Source organism: Phocoena sinus, chromosome 4 (assembly GCF_008692025.1).
Source record: "Phocoena sinus isolate mPhoSin1 chromosome 4, mPhoSin1.pri, whole genome shotgun sequence".
In the NCBI taxonomy this organism is placed as follows: Eukaryota; Metazoa; Chordata; class Mammalia; order Artiodactyla; family Phocoenidae; genus Phocoena; species Phocoena sinus.
The window spans coordinates 99121904-99141854 of NC_045766.1; the positions used below are offsets into that span (position 1 = coordinate 99121904).

General features: G+C 40.3%; 1 protein-coding gene across 2 annotated transcripts in view; it reads right to left on the reverse strand.

Annotated features, from left to right (window-relative positions):
• Positions 1 to 19951, reverse strand: part of CRYBG3 (crystallin beta-gamma domain containing 3) — a 120040-nt gene that overhangs the window by 12290 nt on the left and 87799 nt on the right. For both annotated transcript variants that reach the window (XM_032630101.1, XM_032630102.1), the window contains 2 exons: positions 5255 to 5394; positions 2118 to 2241 (listed from right to left, as the gene is read on the reverse strand). In XM_032630101.1, the coding sequence (XP_032485992.1) occupies positions 2118 to 2241; positions 5255 to 5394 (264 nt within the window). The remainder of the gene's footprint in view (positions 1 to 2117; positions 2242 to 5254; positions 5395 to 19951) is intronic.

Consider the following 19951-nt stretch of genomic DNA (forward strand, 5'->3'; position numbering starts at 1 on the left):
CTTGTCTGTAGAGATTTTGATTTCTCCATCAAATGTGAACAGGAACCTTGATGGGTGGAGTATTCTTGCTTGTAGGTTTTTCCCTTTCATCACTTTAAATATATCATGCCACTCCCTTCTGGCCTGCAGTTTCTGCTGAAAAATCAGCTGATAGCTTTATGGGAGTTCCCTTGTATGTTATATGCTGCTTTTCCCTCACTGCTTTTAATATTCTCTCTATATCCTTAATTTTTGTCATTTTAATTACAATGTGTCTTGGTATGTTCTCTTTGGGTTAATCCTGTATTGGACTCTCTGCGCTTCCTGGACTAGAGTGACTGTTTCTTTCTCCAGGTTAGGGAAGTTTTCAGCTATTATGTCTCAGATATTTTCTCAGGCCCTTTCTCCTGCTCTTATCCTTCTGGGACCCCTACAATGTAAATATTTGTGTGCTTGATGTTGTACCAGAGGGCTCTTATGCTGTCCTCTTTCTTTTTCCTCTTTTCTTCTTTTGTTTAGCGTCAGTGATTTCCACTACTCTGTCTTCCAGCTCACTGATCCGTTTGCCACCTACCTCTTTGAGAGGCTCTCCAAGACCAGCAGGTAGGTCTGGCCCAGGTTCTTATCAAATTACTGCTTTTGCCCTGGGCATTGTGTATGAGATTTTGTTTGCACCGTTTAAGAGTGACATCTCTATCTTCCCCTGTCCTGTGGGGCTCCCGAAATTAAGCCCCACTGGCCTTCAAAGCCAAATGCTCTGGGGGATCGTCTTCCTGGTGCAGGACCCCCAGGCTGGTGAGCCCAATGTAGGGCTCAGAACCCTCACTCCTTTGGGAGAACTTCTGCAATATAATTATTCTCCAGGTTTTGGGTCACCCACTCAGGGGTATGTGATTTGATTATATTGCAAGTCTGTCCCTCCTACTCGTTGTGGTTCCTTCTATATGTCTTCAGTTACAGAATGTCTTTTCTGGTAGGTTCCAGTCTTTTTCATCGATGGCTGTTCTGCAGATCGTTGTGATTTTGGTATGCTTGTGAGAGGAGGTGAGCTCAGGGTCTTTCTAGTCTGCCATCTTGGCCCCTCCCCATTTTGCAGTTTATATTACTGCTTTGAGTTGGACATGTTTTTTACCCAACAAAAAGGTAAGCTCCAAGAAGGCCAAAATCATGTCTACCCTTATACATCTTCCATAATTTTTCTGCATAATGTCAAACATTCACTTATCCATTTATACATTCATTCCTTCATTAAACAGATAGTCCCTGAGTTCCTACAATGTGCCAGACATTGTGACAAGGTAGAGTATGCACAGCCCCTGCCTTCACAGGGCTTCTAGCAGAGTGAGAAAGCACCCAGTCCAACAACAACTATGTCATGACAAACTGCAGGCAGTGTCTTGTAGAAAAAGAACCAGGTCTTTAAGGATGTAGTTTAGTTTTAGAGAGAGAGTGAGACAGGCTTCCTGGAGGACCTGAAACTACAGATGAACTTAGAAGGAGAGGTAAGAACTAGCCTGGCAAAGAATGGGGGGAGAAACTTCTAGACAGAGGGCAGAGCCTGTGTTAAGCGTGGGAAAACACTCTGTGCGCTGGTGCATGTGACAGCCATGTGTGTGAGTGGGAGATGATGAGAGATGAGGCTGGAGAAGCCAGGGGGAGCCAGATCACATAGGACACGTTGAAGAGATTAGACTATATCCGAAGTGCAGTGGGAAGCTTTTGAATAGAAGACTGACAGGCAGTAGGTGTGCAATAAATACTATGTTAATTAAATTGCCAGGATCCATCCTGAGTATTACATAAGTGGGGGAAAAAGCCAAGTACTTAGGAAGTAAAACTAGTGCACTCTCAGAGTTCATTCTTCTTTCCACTGCTTGCCACAGAGCTTATGATACTTATTTTCCCATGAAAAGTCAACAAGGTCAATAGGACTCTGGACTCAAAGCTAAAACCCAGTGCTGACCTTAGGTACAATTTTATGAATTAGTTAAAATCTATCAAATCCCCATCCTAATCAGATCCTCCTATAACATAAATGGCAAACTAAATTAAACGGTCCATAGTTCAGATGCTGTGGGTTTTGACATTTCTACTAAGAAATGGAGCTATTTTGGATCGTATGGTTCTCTTCTCCTTACCTGCTTCATAGGACGGAGGGAACCAATTGTTTTCCATCCACTGAATGCTGTCCAATTCGGGATCTCATTAGGCTTGAGTAGGATTTGTCTTCCTAAGAAATTGGATCCTTCATAAGCTATCCACCTATACGAGAAGAGGAAAGAAAAAAAATGGGATGCTTAAAATAGAAAGCAATCTTTTAACAAAAATACCTCTTACTATACCATGTAGGGTTCCTTCTTTAAAACCTCCAGGTTTGTAGACTGTTTTTAAGAAAAAACATTGTGTAATTGTATATTTTAACGGAAAAAGCAGGGAGGACTAGGAGAAAGCCCACTGGACTGTGGCTTAGAAGATTTAGATTCATCAGGAATCTGGTTTTCTTACGTCCAAAACAAGGTTCCCTCCAGCTTTAGGATTCTTTGTTCCTTTGATGATACCAAGTTTTTTTCCTAACATTTTAACGTTCAGAGATAGACCGTAATTCCTCCCTAATCACCCAGTTAAAAACCACCTGTTTCCTCTCCACTCTTAGGCTCACTGTCCCACGTCCTTCACAGCCTCTCTGGACAGCTCCAGTGACCTCTGCAGACACACCTCCTTCCACAACAACTCCCAGCAAGGGCTACTTAAAATTATCCACAGAAATCTGGTCTGAACTCTTACTTCAAGGTCTAGCTCCTTTGCAAATACTTCTCAGGACCCCAGGGGCCTTCAAATCGGGCCAAGTTACAGTGTGTCAAAGTGTGCAGCGCCTCAAGGTGAGTGTCTGGAGCCTGGAGACTCATTCAGTGGCACACAGTCACGCCCATTCCTTTCCGGATTGGCCTCGGCTGCTTCAGCACCCACAATGGCAGGTTGAATGCTTGTGACAGAGGCAGGATAGCCAACAAACTGAAAAGACCACCTGGCCCCTACTGAAAAGGTTTGCTGAGCCCTGCTTGAGGTGGTTATCAAGCTAAGGAGAATAAGCTGGGACTGCCAAGAGCATCTGAAATTCTCAGCAGGACTCCAGGTCATGGCATATGGTGCTTTCAGAAAGTAGGCATTTAGACGAGGTGGCTGCCTTGCTTGGTTCAGACGAAGCCTCCTGCTCTCCACAGCCAAGATCAGGCTTGGCCAAATTATGAATGGATGAACAAGGCATATGACCTTCCCTCTACCCCTTCTTGCCAACACAATCTAAACCATCAGATTGGTGCAGAGTCAGGACAGCATGACCACGGAGAGGCTGAGCTACCTCTCCAGCTTTGCAGATTCTTTTTAGACAGGCAGGGATGTCTCAGTTATAAAACCTAGGCAAGGTTTCAATAAACTATACCTCATTATATATTAATCTAATGAATTTCACAGTTAAAAGCATTAACTTGGCCCCCATTACCACCACAGATCAGAGATGTGGCATAATACAGGGATTAAACAGAACAAAACAAAACTTGTCACTGAGGGCAGCTGGCTGTGCATTAAGTGGCATTCTGGGAGCCATCTGTGGCCTAGGAAAACCTTCAGACAGCCTTCACTAGTCCTTACTCCATGTACCAATTCTCTTTCAGAGAATCCAGAACAGTGAGAGGAGGTACATAATAAACTAAAGAGGAGCAATAAGAATGTTAAGGTAAAATGGCACCAGTTTTCTACAAAAGAGTGAAATAAGCTCGTGAGAAATTTCCAGAAGTGAGTCAGTAACTATCAGTTCCACTTGTAAAGAAAAGAAATGTATAAAAAAGCTGTAAGGGACTTCCCTGGTGGTGCAGTGGTTAAGAATCTACCTGCCAATGCAGGGGACACGGGTTCGATCCCTGGGTCCAGGAAGATCCCACAACTACTGAGCCTGCACGCCGAGAGCCCATGCTCCGCAACAAGAGAAGCTACTGCAATGAGAAGCACGTGCACCGCAAGGAAGAGTGGCCCCCGCTCGCCACAACTAGAAAAAGCCCGCATGCAACAATGAAGACCCAACGCAGCCAAAAATAAATAAATTTATTATTAAAAAAAGTGCTGTGAAAGTCCTAACTTTCACAGGGATGTAGAATTCAGTTCATAGTTAGTTAGGTGGTAAATGATATACTGGAATGTAATATAGGGATTATTATGCTTAGAGAGAGCAAAGCAATTTATGTTTAATAAACATCAAACCATGTGAAATGTTTTGCAGAAGAAAGTTTAAACTGCTGTACACGTGAATGATACAGAAACCACTTATTATAATAGTTATAACTCAGTTTTCAAATCAACTTATAGTCTCAGCTTTGTCTTTCATTATCCCCAAGATAGTTTAACAAGGAGAGTTGATTATCACACAATTTCAAAGTCATAAGACATAAAAATAGGCATCTTTATATTAATCATTGAGAGCAATGTGTGTTCTTTCAGATGACTTTTGGTACCTAAACACCAAAGGTACAGGAGGAGGGGCAGGCTGACAGCCACTCTCAGAAATGGCCTGAGATGTAGATTTTCTAGGAAGCATTAGAGCTTCAACTTCAGGGCCCCTCCCTTGCAGGCCACTTACCATTTCTGTTCTGAATAAATTTGCAAGTTCATACCTAATGAAGTTCATACCCATCATTCTTCATTTCTTAGAGTCATCTCCCTAGATTGTAAAAGTGCAGGCCCCGCGAGACCTGGATCCACCCTGACTGACATCCTGAATGAACAGCAACGCTGGTAGGTGGGCTGGGTCAGCCAGGACATCCAGCCTGAAAATAACTGCCTTGGAGCAAACAGCTCTAGAATAAACAAGATGTCAAATCAAAATACAAAAAAACCCTATTAGTTTTAGTCACTTGTCATAAGCAGGCAATGGTCTCAACCAGTCAAAGTTGCTGGTTTAATTAGTTTTCTTCTGAAAGGAAAGTGGGCTCAAATTGTTACGGTCATCTGGTCCACCTTCTCTAGGACACATGTTCTGAACACGTGGCAGCCCTTCTCTCCCAGCAGGCTCTTCTCCCAGACCACTGCCTGCTACTTCATACTGGACACAGTCCACCGTCTTCTCTTATTTGAGAGAAACTACTATTATTACATGGAGAGAGAAAAGAAGGAGTAAGAGTACCATCAGACCAAGTAACAGCAGCTGTGGGGAAATAAAAAGCAACCGCACAACTCTGTTCTACAAGAGTGACTGAAGCAGGCCAAGCCCTTGTCCCATACTTACAGTCCACTTTTTACCCACACAGACTGGGTGTAGAAGTGCAGGTCCTTGTTCAGAACAGAGTTCACAGCCTCTTCTAGATGTAACTCTCTCCCCTCACAATGTTCCAGAGCAAAAAGGCTAATGGAGGGTTCTTCAAAAACCTAACAGCACAGAAGAGAGAAAACATCACCATACACAGTGTCCACACCTCAGTGACATCCCAGTTAGAACGCAGGGTACCCTGGATCCACTGTTTCATATGCAGTTTACTGCTCTACCCTCTAATGGCCTTATAGTCAAAGCTGCAGTGGTGAGACTAGATTCCATAAATCATTTTTATTCAATTTTTTTGTAAATAATTGAAGCTTTAAAAAAGGAGTCTCGCTGTCATAATAAAAATGGAGACCTGGTTCCAATCACATATTAAGGTCTGGTTGTGCTGTAATACAGACCGCATTTTTGGTCCTGCCAATGCTTTTAGCTGGCCATAGAATAAACATAGAATGGAACAGAACTCGCATTTCCAAGGAGGTCACAGGAGCAGTCACTGAGAATACAAGACTTCTCGGCTCTAGGCTCTTAAGTATTCCCCCAACCCTCACGTCAGACAAGAATAGAATCAACTTTGCTCTTTCTCATTCATTGGTATGACACCATGTTAGGCAACTTCTGGGGGATGAGAAATCAAAACAAGTCACCATCCTTATGTCTGGGGCATTACTAACTAGAAGCTAAACTAGAAGAATTGCACGGATATCGGAATGTAATCCAGGGCAGAGAAGGATATGCCCTATGAAAGTACCCAGGGGAAGCCCAGACTCTTTTTAGCAGAAGGGTGCAGGAATCAAGGAAGCTTCACAGACATGGTGGTGTAGGAGCTCAGTCTCAAAAGATGCCACGGATCTGGAGAGGCCTATGGAGAATAAAGGGAAGGCACTCTGTGCAAAGAAGGGAGACAGAAAGGCATGGGCCATGTTAGGGAAACAGCAGGTAGACCTATGTAGCTGGAACACAGAGTCCAACAAGAAACAGTGCCGAGCGCTCCCACTGTTTGCTATTGTGTATTGAGTTGCCTGCTTCTCCTTTACACTGACAGGGCAGAGACAGATTTATTGCCAACAGGGAGTCCCTGAAGGCTTTTGGGCAGAGGAGTAGGAAGGGGCTGAACTATATGTACGTTGGTACATGAGAAGCAGAGCACTGGGGACAGGGACTGTGGACGTTCAGAGAACAGTAAATAAACAGTCCAATGACCGGCTCTCACAAGTGACCTGCAGATACACTTGCATAAGAGCAAAATGACTTATCAAAGTGTTATACCTGGCAGCAGTGTTTGGAATAGCAAAGGATGGAGAATGACTTAAATGTCCATCAAGTGGGCATGGGTTAAGTAAATTGTGGAGGAATTCTATACAGCTGTACAAAAGAATGAGATTGTTATGAAAGATCTCTAAGATATGTTCTTTAGTGGCAAAGACAAAGAGTAGTGCAGAAGAGCATATTTCTTATGCTGCCATTTGTGTAGAGAAGGGAAAATTTATGTACACACACACATATAACATGTGCCTTATACACATTAAAATTTTCCTTAAAAAATCAATATAAAACTACTCCATGGCGAATGTGTCAGGAAACTAGGATCTGAGAAGATAAAAGGCCCAAGTGGGAGCGAAGTTCTTCACTGCATGCCTTTTGGTTCCTTTTGGATTTCTGAACCATGGAAATATTTTTTCAAAAATTTAAATTGGTAATTATTATGCCTGTGTTTGCATGTAAATGTGTTTGCACATATTTTTCTTTAAATGGACTTCAGAAAACTTATCTGGCAACAACATGAGTGAAGAAAAGAAAGAATGCAAGTATCAGTACAGGGGAAGAATCCTCCAGGCCAAAGAAGAAGAGTCAGACCTAAAACAGGAGGTGGTGGTGGTGGTGGGGGGGGGCGTTGGAAGGTTAGGATTGGCGAATAAGGGATGGCCAGAAAAACTATCGGAGTGATGAGAGAGACCAAGTGAGACAAACAGATGGAATGAGAAAGTGAGAAAAAACATGTGCGAGAGTGGGGCTGGGGGCACGGTGATACACAGTCGACCCGTGAACAAGGGTTTGAACTGCACGGATCCAACTGTACAGGGATTTTTTTCAATAAATACGTACTACACAGTCTGAGGTTGGTTGAATCCTTGCATGTGGAACCACGGAAATGGAGGGCCACCAGTAAAGGCACACGCTGATTTTCAACTGTGCGGAGGGTCGGCACCCCTAACCCCCATGTTGTTCAAGAGTCAACACTAATTATAAGAAAATCTGGAGAGGAAATATGCCCCGCAGCTGAGAACTTATATTGAGAACTGGAGGTTTGAAGGTTGAGATAGAGGCAGAATAATCCTAACAGAAATGTCCAATGAACACTGGACCTTCTGATCTGGAGTTCAGGGAGAAGATCGAATGTAGGGATGATAATCTGGGAACTCTCAGAATCTGGGTAATATCTGGAGCCAGTTATGGGTAAGAAAACGGAAATGACAGGAGGGCAGAACTGCGCTGACAAACGAAGGGGGTGGTGATGAAAGGCAGGCCTGTGGAGGTGACTGAACTAGGAGAGAGGAGACAAAAGAGGACATATCACAGAAGTAAAGGAGAAAGAAAATTATAAGGAAGAGTTGGCCACAGTATCAAATACATTTGCGATGTCGAGGAAGAGGGTGACTGCGACGAGGCTGCTTGGGTTTGGCGACCAGGGGGCAGCTGGTAACCAATGAGAGAGCTCACTGAGCCACATGCAGGAGATGAGGGGCAGAATCTAGGCTGAAAGGGCTGAGGAATAAGCGGGAAGAGATTGTAGACAGGGCATACAGGCTGTTTTTTTAGAGAAGTTTGGTAAAGAGGAGGGAAATCGGCGGCTGGTCCACGTGGCAGGCACGGTGGAAGGTGGCAGCATAACAGGAAGAATCTGAATGATGCAAGGCAAGAGGGGTGGTTCTAGGGAAGAAGGCGGAGGTCCAATCCACTGTCCCATCAGTGCAGAACCCCTGACTGGAATCAGTCCATGAGGAAAAGGATCGCTTTGAAAAGGATGAAATATGCTACCTCTGAAATACAAGGAAAGATAGAGAAAGGATACCGAGAAATTTCCAGGTTTCTAAAATAGGTAAAACGTGTTGTAATTTTCTCTTTATGTTATGTGGCAAAGGTTGCCTGTGGATCACGGAAGGTGTGAAGCACTGTCCAACGGAACTTTCTGCAGCGACAGCAATATTGTATATCCGTATCTTCAGTATGGTAGCTGCTAGCCATACATGGCCATGGAGCATTTGAAATGTGGCTCGTGTGACCAAAGTGAATGTGTTTTATTTAATTTTAATTAAAAAAACTACATGTGGCTAGTGCTATGGTATCAGATAGTGCAGATTGAGGGGTTAGAGGATGCTGGAAAAGCAGGTAAGCGTCACTGCGTGCAGTGAGACAGTAAGCTAAGCATAAAAAGACTGCCCGGGAGCACTGATTTTCCTTCAGTAAACAACATAAACTGGGTCAGGAATGGAAATTCATCTCAAGTCACTGAGTTCCTGAGTGACTGCAGACCAGATAAGGCTTCTCTTCTGCTATCTGCAAAATAAAAACTGGAAGCATGCCAACAATTTATAGAAGAAATGTCCTTATAGGAGGGTCGAGAACAGCAGTAGTTTAGAAATGCAGCCAACAGCAGGCTCTAAATTACCCACTAAAACTGGTGACCGAAAATTAGTGGACAGTCAAAATCCACAGATAAGCCCCTGACTTTATTGCTATTTACTTTTCCCAACATTCTCACCCTTAAGCTAATGAAGAAGCATTTCAGCTTACCTCTACTTGTTGAGTTGCTAATTAGTAAGGAAGGGCAGACAGGCAAGGAGCCTGGACTGGGCATGATCAACCATCAGCAACACTCTCCCCAGTAAAGAGTTTGCTGTGGTAAGAGTGGCACTTACATTACAGGCATTTAGCACTGACATGAGGTAACTCTTTTATATTCCACAGGGAAAAATTAAAATCTTATGTGAGGATATAACTTAAATGCTAAGTGATATTCTAAGAAAATAAGTCCCGTGTACATTTTTCACCTTCCTTTTGTAGAATGTCCACAAAGGTGTTTTTTATTTTATTTTGTTTTTTTCAAAGGCATTTTTTAAAAGACTACCATTATCACTCAGATTGCATCAAATTCACTCCCCGTTTCAAAGACAATCTAGCAATTCTGGACCTAGAAATTTATCTTACGATAACAATGCAAAATCTGATGGAGGGGATCTCAAAAATTGTTTTAAAAAATGATCATGCAGGAAGATTGAGAAAAAAATTGCAGGAAATGACTGCAGATATTTTTACGAGTTTACATTAATCAGTAAGGATCCTCTAAGAGACCCAGTACCTAAATGGGCAAAGAACACAAACCAACAGCATTAACCAAGGAGGAAATATGACTAACAGGGATGGACAAACCTCCCTCCTTTCCATTAACAACAACGAGATATCTTCACGTGGTCCCATCTATCAAACTTTTCATTTGCAAACATCTATTGTTTCTAAGCTTAAAGTCATTCCCTCTTTAGAGGTTTGAGATATATATTTAACTTGACTTTTCTCTATTTAAATTATTTTTACTTAAATGGTCTTAATTTATAAATACACAGTTGATCCTTGAACATGGGTTTGAACTGTGCAGATCCACCTGAACGTGGATTTTTTCCCAATAAATTTAGTATCTGTATTTTCATTTTACAGTTCTTTAAATTAACTAAGTGTTGGGGAAAGTTTGTGTTCATTAGAGATCACAATATATGGAATCAAAAGAACTGGGTTCGAGTCCTGATTCTATCCAAATTGTTTCACCTTCCTGCCCTTGGGTGAGACATTTATCAATTCCTTTGTCTTGAGGCAGAAATAGCAGTACGTAGATTTTCCACTGCCTACAGGGGGTGGAGACGGGGGGCTTAGCACCCCTAAACCCCTGTGTTGTTCAATGGTCAACTGTACTTAAATTCATAAATGTACTCGATTTATAAATGTACCTAAAGCTTAGGAAGATTAGGAAGACAATCATTCAGAAATAAAGAGCACTGAAGAACTATGTTAAAATCTTATTTTTCTGATACATTTTCCAAATATGAAAGTAGGAAGAGTATATATATACACTATTAACAGTCTTTAAAACTGAAGATGACAGAGTAATCTGAACTTTCCAAGGACAACAGAAACCACCAGAATTTAATTACAATTTGAGCTCTACAAATCTCTTGGCCTCAGTCCATGCTAACTTAGAAGACAGCCAACCATTTGGGGCCACAGGCTCTTCTTAGGTGTCCGCAGCAACAGGACATTCCTGCTGGGTGAAGTCTAAGCCATGCAAAGAAGATACAGCCTCTAAAAGGAGGCCGTGGTTAAGAAAGGAAAAGAATACTTAAACTGTATAAATGAAAAGAAAACTTACCACTCCATCAACTAAAATAATATTTTAAATGACAGTAATAGTAAGAACTAACATACATGACACTTAATATGTGCTGGGCATCATATATACATACACACAAACTATATAGAAGGGATTGTGAATGGATGGAGATATATATGTATATATACATGTGTGTATATATACATATACATATAACCCAATTTTTTTAACCTAATTCATTTGGCAACAAAATCTGATCTGAATAAGTAGAAAACTATTTATAAAATTTATCCAACTTATGTAGCCATGATTATATTTTGCTACAGCAACAGAAATGTGTTTAATTATGGGGTGTTGCCCAGAACCTTTCTGGGGTTATTGTCTTATATGCTATCTATGAACCATATTAAATTAATTTAAAATATGAAAATTTTAAATATGAAAAATTCCAAATCCCAAAATACATTCATGTTAGGAATTGTAGAACTGTGTTCACTCCTTTAATCCATGCAACTTTCCTTTGACATGGGTACCATTATTATCCCCACTTTACAGATGACGAATGAAGGCACAGGTCACATACAGTAAATAAAAGAGCTGGCATTTGAAACTAGACAGAATGGCCTCAGAGGCTGTGCTCTTAACCCCTCCACTATAGTTCTAAAATGTTCTAAGTAATTTCATCATGTAGAATATTTTTGATTGGCATGTGTGACATTATCTGAAGCAGTTGACTTCATGTTGCTCATCTGGGTAATATCTATGACCCCATTCTTACCCATCCCATTAACTTAGCAAGTGTGTCCACCACCTAAATTTGAAGCTCTGAGACCTGGGTACAGGTACTCTGCTGGAAGGATTACATTTATATCAACACATCTTCAATATATATTGGATAAAATGTTTAAATCTAACTACTAATTTTTGACATTTCTTAAAACTATACAGACTTGAATACGAGCTTGAATAGTATTTAACAATGGGGGTGATCGGTTTCCCTAATCATCAACTGCATGAGTTTGCAAGATGGTAAAGAGAATATATGTACTTTATACATTTTTTTCATTATTTTTTTATCCATATAGCAAGTCTTTGAGGTGGAATGAAGTCTGTCAAATGGTCTTTTCCTAACTTTAAAGACGAAGCAAATATTGACTTATATTGCTTAGCTCAGTGTCAACACGAGACCAAGACTTCAATCTTTCACTCCAGGGAGTACATAAACTATAACTTGAAAGCACATAGTCAAAAGATTTTTGAAATGGAAATATGTTGGGGTCCTAGAAGCATGGTTTGTGTAATCACACAGAATATCTCTAGTTAGAGTCTGTGTTAGACTAAAAGGGGGGAGTTGGTGGGGGTGGAAGAGAGACCTCTGACAAAAACATAATGAAAGGGAACATCCCGTTCAAAGATCACATTTATTGGAGAAAAAGAGGCCATTCTGGAAGTGAGAACAGAGGTGAAAACTACTTGGAAAGTTTATTGACTATTAATACTAAAAACAAAGCATCTGATAAAATTTTGCCTTACTTCTCATTGCTTAGAAGAAAGAAGAAATTATTCAATTTAGCAAACATTTCTGAATTTTTCTTGCACACCAGATAATTTGCCAAGTGCCTGGGATACTTAAACAAGTTCAAACGCTGAGATGGAAGGAAGCTCTTGAGCTCTGACCTCTAACAGGAAGTGTCCAAAACTTCCTTTCATGGTATACAAAGCCCTTCACGTTCTGATCTCCAAAGGGCTTTGCAGCCTCATCTGTCAGAGTAACAAAGTTACTATCATCTCTACTGCTTTTCAGCACTTTACATCCTTATCTGCCTTAACCAGATCTTCACTCTTCCAGGTATTTCCAGTTGCCAAGTCCAGGGGAATTCTTTTGTCCCATATCATCTGTCTCTGACATTTCCACCTTCCACTTTTTCCTGGCTCTTTCCCTTTGGGCAATAAACATGCTCATTTATTTACATACAAAAAAAAAAAAAAAACCATACAGACCTGTACATTAGCATTGTATAGTTCTTTGAGTTTCAAATCACTGCCTGTATGGAAAAGGTGTTGATATTACCTTAGGATTATGTTAGTTGGTTAGATTCTAAATATAACATGTTATTTTATTTTAAAAATATCTAGCAAACAGCCACTAAGAACAGCCATATCTGTACAGCCCAACAATTTCACTTCACCATAATCTTTGCCAAGTGAACCATGGCTAAAAAACTAAGAACAACTAGACTGAATTCAAGGAAAGTAACCATAATGTGCACCTCAAATACCATTCCAATCCAGAGAAATACCAAACAGTGTGCTGGCAAAAACGTATCTGCAGTGATGAAAATTTAATAGAAGGCTCATAAATCTCTAATGAGACTTTAATCTGGAATCTTCTAAATTTGGCCCATTTAAAACAAAATCACATAAATACTTTCAGTCTCATCAAATCTTGATGTTGCACAACAAAGATGAATTCTTGTCTATGAGCTATTATAATATTATTGAGTGTTTTCATGTGCTAAAGGCTTCATATGCACTAGCTCATATAATCCTCATTTTATTCGATGAGAAAGTTGAGGCACAGAGTGGTCAGAAACATGCCCAGGGTCACTCAGCTAACAAGCAATGGTCTGTCAGACTCTCAAACCAAACTCTTCTCCAGTGAACTATAATGCCCCTCATAAAAGCCTCTTTCACTTGGCTTAGAAAATCAGTTTCATCACAGGCCCACCTTTCTAACTGGTCTTCTTCCTTTAAAAAAAAAAGTTATAATACATTTCAAAAAAGAATAAATAATATCTAGACAATCATGTATCCAGCACCCAGAAGTAATACATTTGAATTTTACTATATTTATATCAAATTGTATAAACAAGTAAAATCATAACATGTACAGATGATTTTTAATTTTCCCCCCTCCCTAGAAGTAACCACTATGCTGAAGTTGTGAATCTTTATACATCCTTTGTTTTTACATTTCACAGAAATATATCTTACTGTAACATCCTTAGTAACACATGAACCTCACTTAATGTATTATATGTCCTTTTATGATTGTGCTGTACTATAGTTTGTTTCATCCATCAATGCTGCAACAAACATCCTTATTTTTCCCTCATAGCAACTGATACTCCTTCCACTAGCTTTGTACGAATAATCCCACTTCTCTGCCACTAAACTAAACTTTGGTGTTGTCAGATCTTCCAATGTTTGTATCTAAAGTAAGGTAATGCTACCTAATTACTATTTTATTGATAATTTGCATTTACTGGATCACTAGTGAGGTTTAACATCCTTTGTATGTTCTTAGCCATTTTCTCACATTTATAAACTGGCTATTCATAGTCTCTGCTGATTTTTAAAATAGGTTTTTCTTTTTTTTTTTTTTCAATTGATTTGAAAGAGTTCTTTTTATATTCTATACATTAAACCTTTGTAGCTTATAGAGGCTGAAAATATATTCTCTAGTCTGTGGCTTGCTGTGGTAGGCTCAATAATTAATGTTCCCCCACCACCATCCAAAAAGAGGTCTACATCCTAATCCTGGAACCTATGAATATGTTAGTTGATATAGTGGAAGGGACTTTGCAAATGTGATTAAGAGTTAAGAATCTAGGGCTTCCCTGGTGGCGCAGTGGTTGGGAGTCCGCCTGCTGATGCAGGTGACACAGGTTCGTGCCCCGGTCTGGGAAGATCCCACGTGCTGCGGAGCGGCTGGGCCCGTGAGCCATGGCCGCTGGGCCTGTGCACCCGGAGCCTGTGCTCCGCAACGGGAGAGGCCGCAGCGGTGACAGGCCCGCGTATCCCAAAAAAAAAAAAAAAAAAAAAAGAGTTAAGAATCTAGAGATGGGGATATTTGTCTGGATTATCCAGATAGACCTAATATAATCACTTAGGTCCTTATAAGAGGGTCAGAGACAGAGGACAAAGAACAGAAATTGAAGTGATAAACTTTGAAGATGGAAGAGGGCCATGAGCCAAGGAATGCTGGGCACCTCTAGAAGCTGGAAAAGTTAAAGAATCAGATTCGCCCCTAGTGTCTCCCAGAAGGTATGCAGTCTTGCCGACCCCGTAATTTTACCCCAGTAAGACCTATTTTAGACTTCTGACCTCCAGAAATGTAAGATCATTTCTGTTGTTTTCAGCACTAATTTTTTTTTTTTTTTTTGCGGTACACGGGCCTCTCACTGTTGTGGCCTCTCCGGTTGCGGAGCACAGGCTCCGGACGTGCAGGCTCAGTGGCCATGGCCCACGGGCCCAGCCGCTCCGCAGCATGTGGGATCCTCCCGGACCGGGGCACGAACCCGTGTCCCCTGCATCGGCAGGCGGACTCTCAACCACTGCGCCACCAGGGAAGCCCCCTCAGCACTAAATTTGTAGAAACTTGTTACAGCAGCAACAGGAAACTGATACGCTTGCCTTTTACTACTGACTTGTATGTTTTGCATTTAAATCCATCCTACTCTAATATCATTACCATAGTTTTCCATATTTTCTTCTGTTTTTTTCTTCCAGTTTTATTGACACATAATTGACACACAGCACTGTACAGGTTTAAGGTGTACGGCACAATGATTTGACCTACATACATTGTGAAATGAGGACCACAGTAAGTTTAGTGAGCACTCGTCATCTCATATAGATACAAAATGAAATTGGAAAAAATTGTGTTTCCTTATGATGAGAACTCTTAGGATTTACTTTCTTAACAACTTTCATATATAACTATAGCAGTGTTAATTCTATGTATCATATTACAAATTACATCTTTAGTATTTATTTATCTTATAACTAGAAGTCTGCATCTTTTGACTGCCATCCAATTCCCCCTCTGCCACCCCTCACCCCGTTAACCACAAATCTAACCTTTTTTTTTTGACCTCTTTTTCTATGAGTTTGTTTGTCTGTTTGTTTTTGAAGTATAATTGACCTACAACACCATGTTAGTTCCTGGTGCACAATACAGTGGTTCAATATTTCTATACATTTCAAAACAATCACCGTGAAGTCGAGTTGTCATCTGTCACCTTACAAAGATATTACGTAATTACTAACTATATGCCCGGCACCGTACATTTCATTCAGGTTTGTTTTTCACATTTAGGTTGCCATTAATCCATCTGGAGTTTATTTTTGGTGTTTGGAATAAAGCAAGATTCAAATGGTATCTTTTTCCATGTAAAGGGCCAACTGTCTTTCATAATAGCCCCACTGAAATGCTATTTCTGTCACCTTCCAAATTCCATTATTCATGAAGGTCAGTTTCTATGCTCTCCTATCCCACTCTTCTACTGGTCTCTCCTTGCACCAATACTGACTACCTTAATTATTACTGATGAATAATGCAATATCTGTATTTGGTAGGACAAGTGATCCTGCCTATTGTTCTTAAAAATAATCTTGGCTATTCTGAATCCCTATCTTTGCCAAATTAATTTTAGAAGGAGCTCATCATGTTTTACCCCTGCAAAAGACAAAAGATTCTGTAAGCATTCTGCCTGAAATTTTATTAATTTGGGGAAGACCAAAATATTTACAATATTGAGTCTTTTCATCTATAAAATCTCTCTCCATCTTTTATGTCCTTCAGGAAAGTTTTAACAATTTTCCTCATAAAGAACTTACTTGCATTATGTTAGATTTATTTCTAAGTATCCTATATTTTAATTGCTATTTATCTTGTAATCGGCAACTTTTTAAGATTTCATATTAATCCTAATAACTTGTCTGTGGATATTCTTGACAATTTTGTTTCTTCCTTTATACCTTTTGTGGTTTTAATCTTATTAAAGTGCCTAGGACTCCAAAATAATGTTGAATAGAAGTGGTGATAGTAGAAACCATTGTCTTCTGCCTGAATTTGAAAGGAAATGCTTCAGATATCTCACTTGGAAGTATGATGTTTACTGTAGGTTTTTGTTGGCCTTCATGTTCAAAATGTACACAGTGGTTACTGCTATTAACTATATATGAGTTCATCCGAAAATTTAAAAGTAACCAAACTCCCCTACACTTTATAAAGTCATTGCTTCCTTTCATCTGTGGCTGGATTTACAGTCATCTATTTATAGCTGTACCCCTCCCTTATTCATTACTCTTGCACAGAATGAATTATTGTCTTGCCAATTCTTATTCTACCTTTTAAGATCATTTATGTCATCACAGTCATAAATTTCATTTGAACTTTTTCTACAATCTCTTGTTACAATGTTTCTTTTGCTTTGCCTGCTTATAGCTACCAGGATTGGATTATACTTCAAAGGAGGCCAACTTCCATGCCAAGCTACCATGGAGACACTAAAGAAGTAATGAGAAGACTGCTGCTCCCATGGAAGTACAACAAAAGCAGGTTACCCCACACACTACTAGACCAATGCTTAAAAAACATTTTACTTAATGTTCCCAACTCACCTCTAGCCCCTCACCAACTGTTCTGGGGACTGTTATTTGGCAAAACTTTATTGAAAGCTAACATACCATCTTATTCCCTCAGACCATGTGAGGCCTAAGACTGGACACATTGCTTTTCATGTCCAATTAGAAACATGCCCAGGATACTTATTCTGCTGAAGTGGAGGCTGTCAAAGATGTAAAAATACCTGTTCTAACAGTTTCTTTACAGATGAGTTAACTGAGGTCAAAATAAATTAGGTGATTTGTACAAGGTCACACTAGTAAAAAGCAGAACTGTAAACTATGCTCGCAGCTCCTTTCACTGTAAAATGACTGCAAATTATGCATCCATGGACCTCTAGAATGTAACATATGTCTGCACAGATAGAAATCAGCCTGGAGCAAACTGTCATTTGCAAGACATACTGATCTTGTATGAAGATGAAGTGTTAGGACTCCTCAATATTATACCATTATGACACTTTAGCACTAAAAGTCACAGCATGTCTGGGAATGCCAACTACAAGCAACACCCTCATAATTCTGCAGTTTTAACTAATAAAAGTAAAAATAAAAAAATTTAGCTCATATATATGTAAAGTTAACTCAATGGATGTAACATTTCCCACAATGAATCCAGAATCACACTGGATTGTGGCATAGGCGGTAGTATTAACCAATCTATAGAAAAGGGCATATCAGTTCCTAAGTGGGAACACAGTAGGGGGACAGGGGCTGTGAAAGTAATCAGCGAAGCAGGATAGATACAGTGTGTCTAGAATTTTCCAAGGAAAGGAGACACAGAATTTGGAGAATGCAAACAACTGGGGAGGTGGGGTGGTGGAGTCTCTTTTGTGGGGAATATTAGCCTAGGTAAACTACTCAAGACATCTACCTAATTTTATCCAAATAGGAAAATGTCTGATGACTAATTCCATTTCCTGGGTTCTTCCAGAGAGGCAGAAAAATGCCCAGGACAGAATTCTCAAGTATTCTAGTTACTAGAATCCACCTCCTACAAAATTACCAGGTTGGCCTTCTGGTTCACCTATCAATCTCCTAGGTCTGATCAACTCAGGGTTTCAGGGCCACCAAGGGTGAAGCATGGTTGACTTCACCAAGGAAATGTTACCTGTTGAGGCTGCCTCCTGGTCAGCTTGCAGATCTTTACTGGGATGCCCAACGTCACCTCATATTCCCTCCATTTCACCACCAAACCTACTGCCTAAACATGGCTTCAACAAAGACCTCTCAGAGATTCAAACATACCTGGTAAAGGCATTAAGAAAACTTATGTGCTCTCCTTACCTAAACTGAATACACTCTTTAATCAGTTCTTGAAGTGAAAAGGCTATAGCTCTCAAATCCTTTCCAAGAGGCACCTTCATCTACACTGCCTGGATTCCACAGGACCAAACCAGGGACATGCAACTACATAGTTCAACTTATGTAGAGATGTTTCTTTTCTCTGTCTGTATTTTTACTCCTAATTTTAGCTATTTATTTTTGACTTCATGAATGTGGAAGAAATGTAACTCCTCAAACAAAAATAGTAATACCATTCATTTGGAGCACCTAAGTATCGGTCTGCTAGTTTGACCACTAAAAATTGCTAAAAAGTTCCCTTCCCAGTAAATGCAGACTACTTTCCCATGCCTTTTTCAGCCTTATCAATACTTGGAGAGACTGACCAAACCACATTCTTTTTTTTTTTTTAAATCCAGTTTTCCTCCAATAGACAGGAAGCATCGTAGCCACTTAGTCTTTCCAAGTTGGTGTCTACAGGCCACTAAGAGAGACCGAGGCTCTATTTTTATTCTTGTTCCTCAGCCAAGACTCTATTTTTACCCTGATACCAAGAATACTCTCTCCAGGAATGCCTTGAAATAAGACTACAATGCTGGGACTTTGCTGGTGGTCCAGTGGTAAAGAATGCTCCTTACAATGCAGGGGACACGGGTTCGATCCCTAGTCAGGGAACTAAGATCCCACATGCCGCGGGGCAACTAAGCCCATGAGCCACAACTACTGAGCTCACGCGCCTCAACTAGAGAGCCCATGTGCCGCAAACTACAGAGCCCATGAGCTCTGGAGCCTGCTTGCCACAACTAGAAAGAAGCCCGTGTGCCGCAACAAAGAGCCCGCCTGCCGCAACTAAGACCTGATGCAGCCAAAAATTTAAAAATAAATAAATAAATAATAAATCTTAAAAAAAAAAAAAAAGACTACATTGCTGAGGTTGGGATCGAAGATCCTAGGTATGATCATCACTCCTGGAGTCAGCTCTGGTTGAAAGATCTGACTGAGTCACTCCTGTCACCATGTAGGGCTTCTAGTCATCATTGTGTAAATCTCAGCTTTGACCAAATGCTCCTAGGGAATCATTATAACTAGACATCTTAAAAATATTCCAGATCCTTACTACTTCCTCTGCAAAGACACTACTAACTAGGGACCCGGAATGAATGTCCCAGAATAGCTATCCTGTTTTTCTCACACTTAAAATTCTGAGTAAATATGATAGAAAGGAGAAATTACTTACTCTATAAATGTAAGCCTCCAAGGTGACCCAGATAACTCTGCACAATCTAGGCAGGAAAGCCCTAGTTCCCCCAAAACAAGGTTTGAAATCAATACCAATGGTGTTCCGTGACTTAAAGTAACATTGCAGACCTAAGTAGCAGACAAGCTGTCATGTGACTTATCTAGCAGAATAATAAAATGATCAGGTTATTATTTTTATTAAGCAGCTCTACCAATTACAGTCACGATACTAACAGCTAATACTTATTGAGCGCTCACCACGTGCTAGGCATTTTACAAGCACCATCGCATTTAATATCCCAGTGGCCTTACAAAGTACTACTATCTTTTATAGATGAGGAAACTAAGTAACT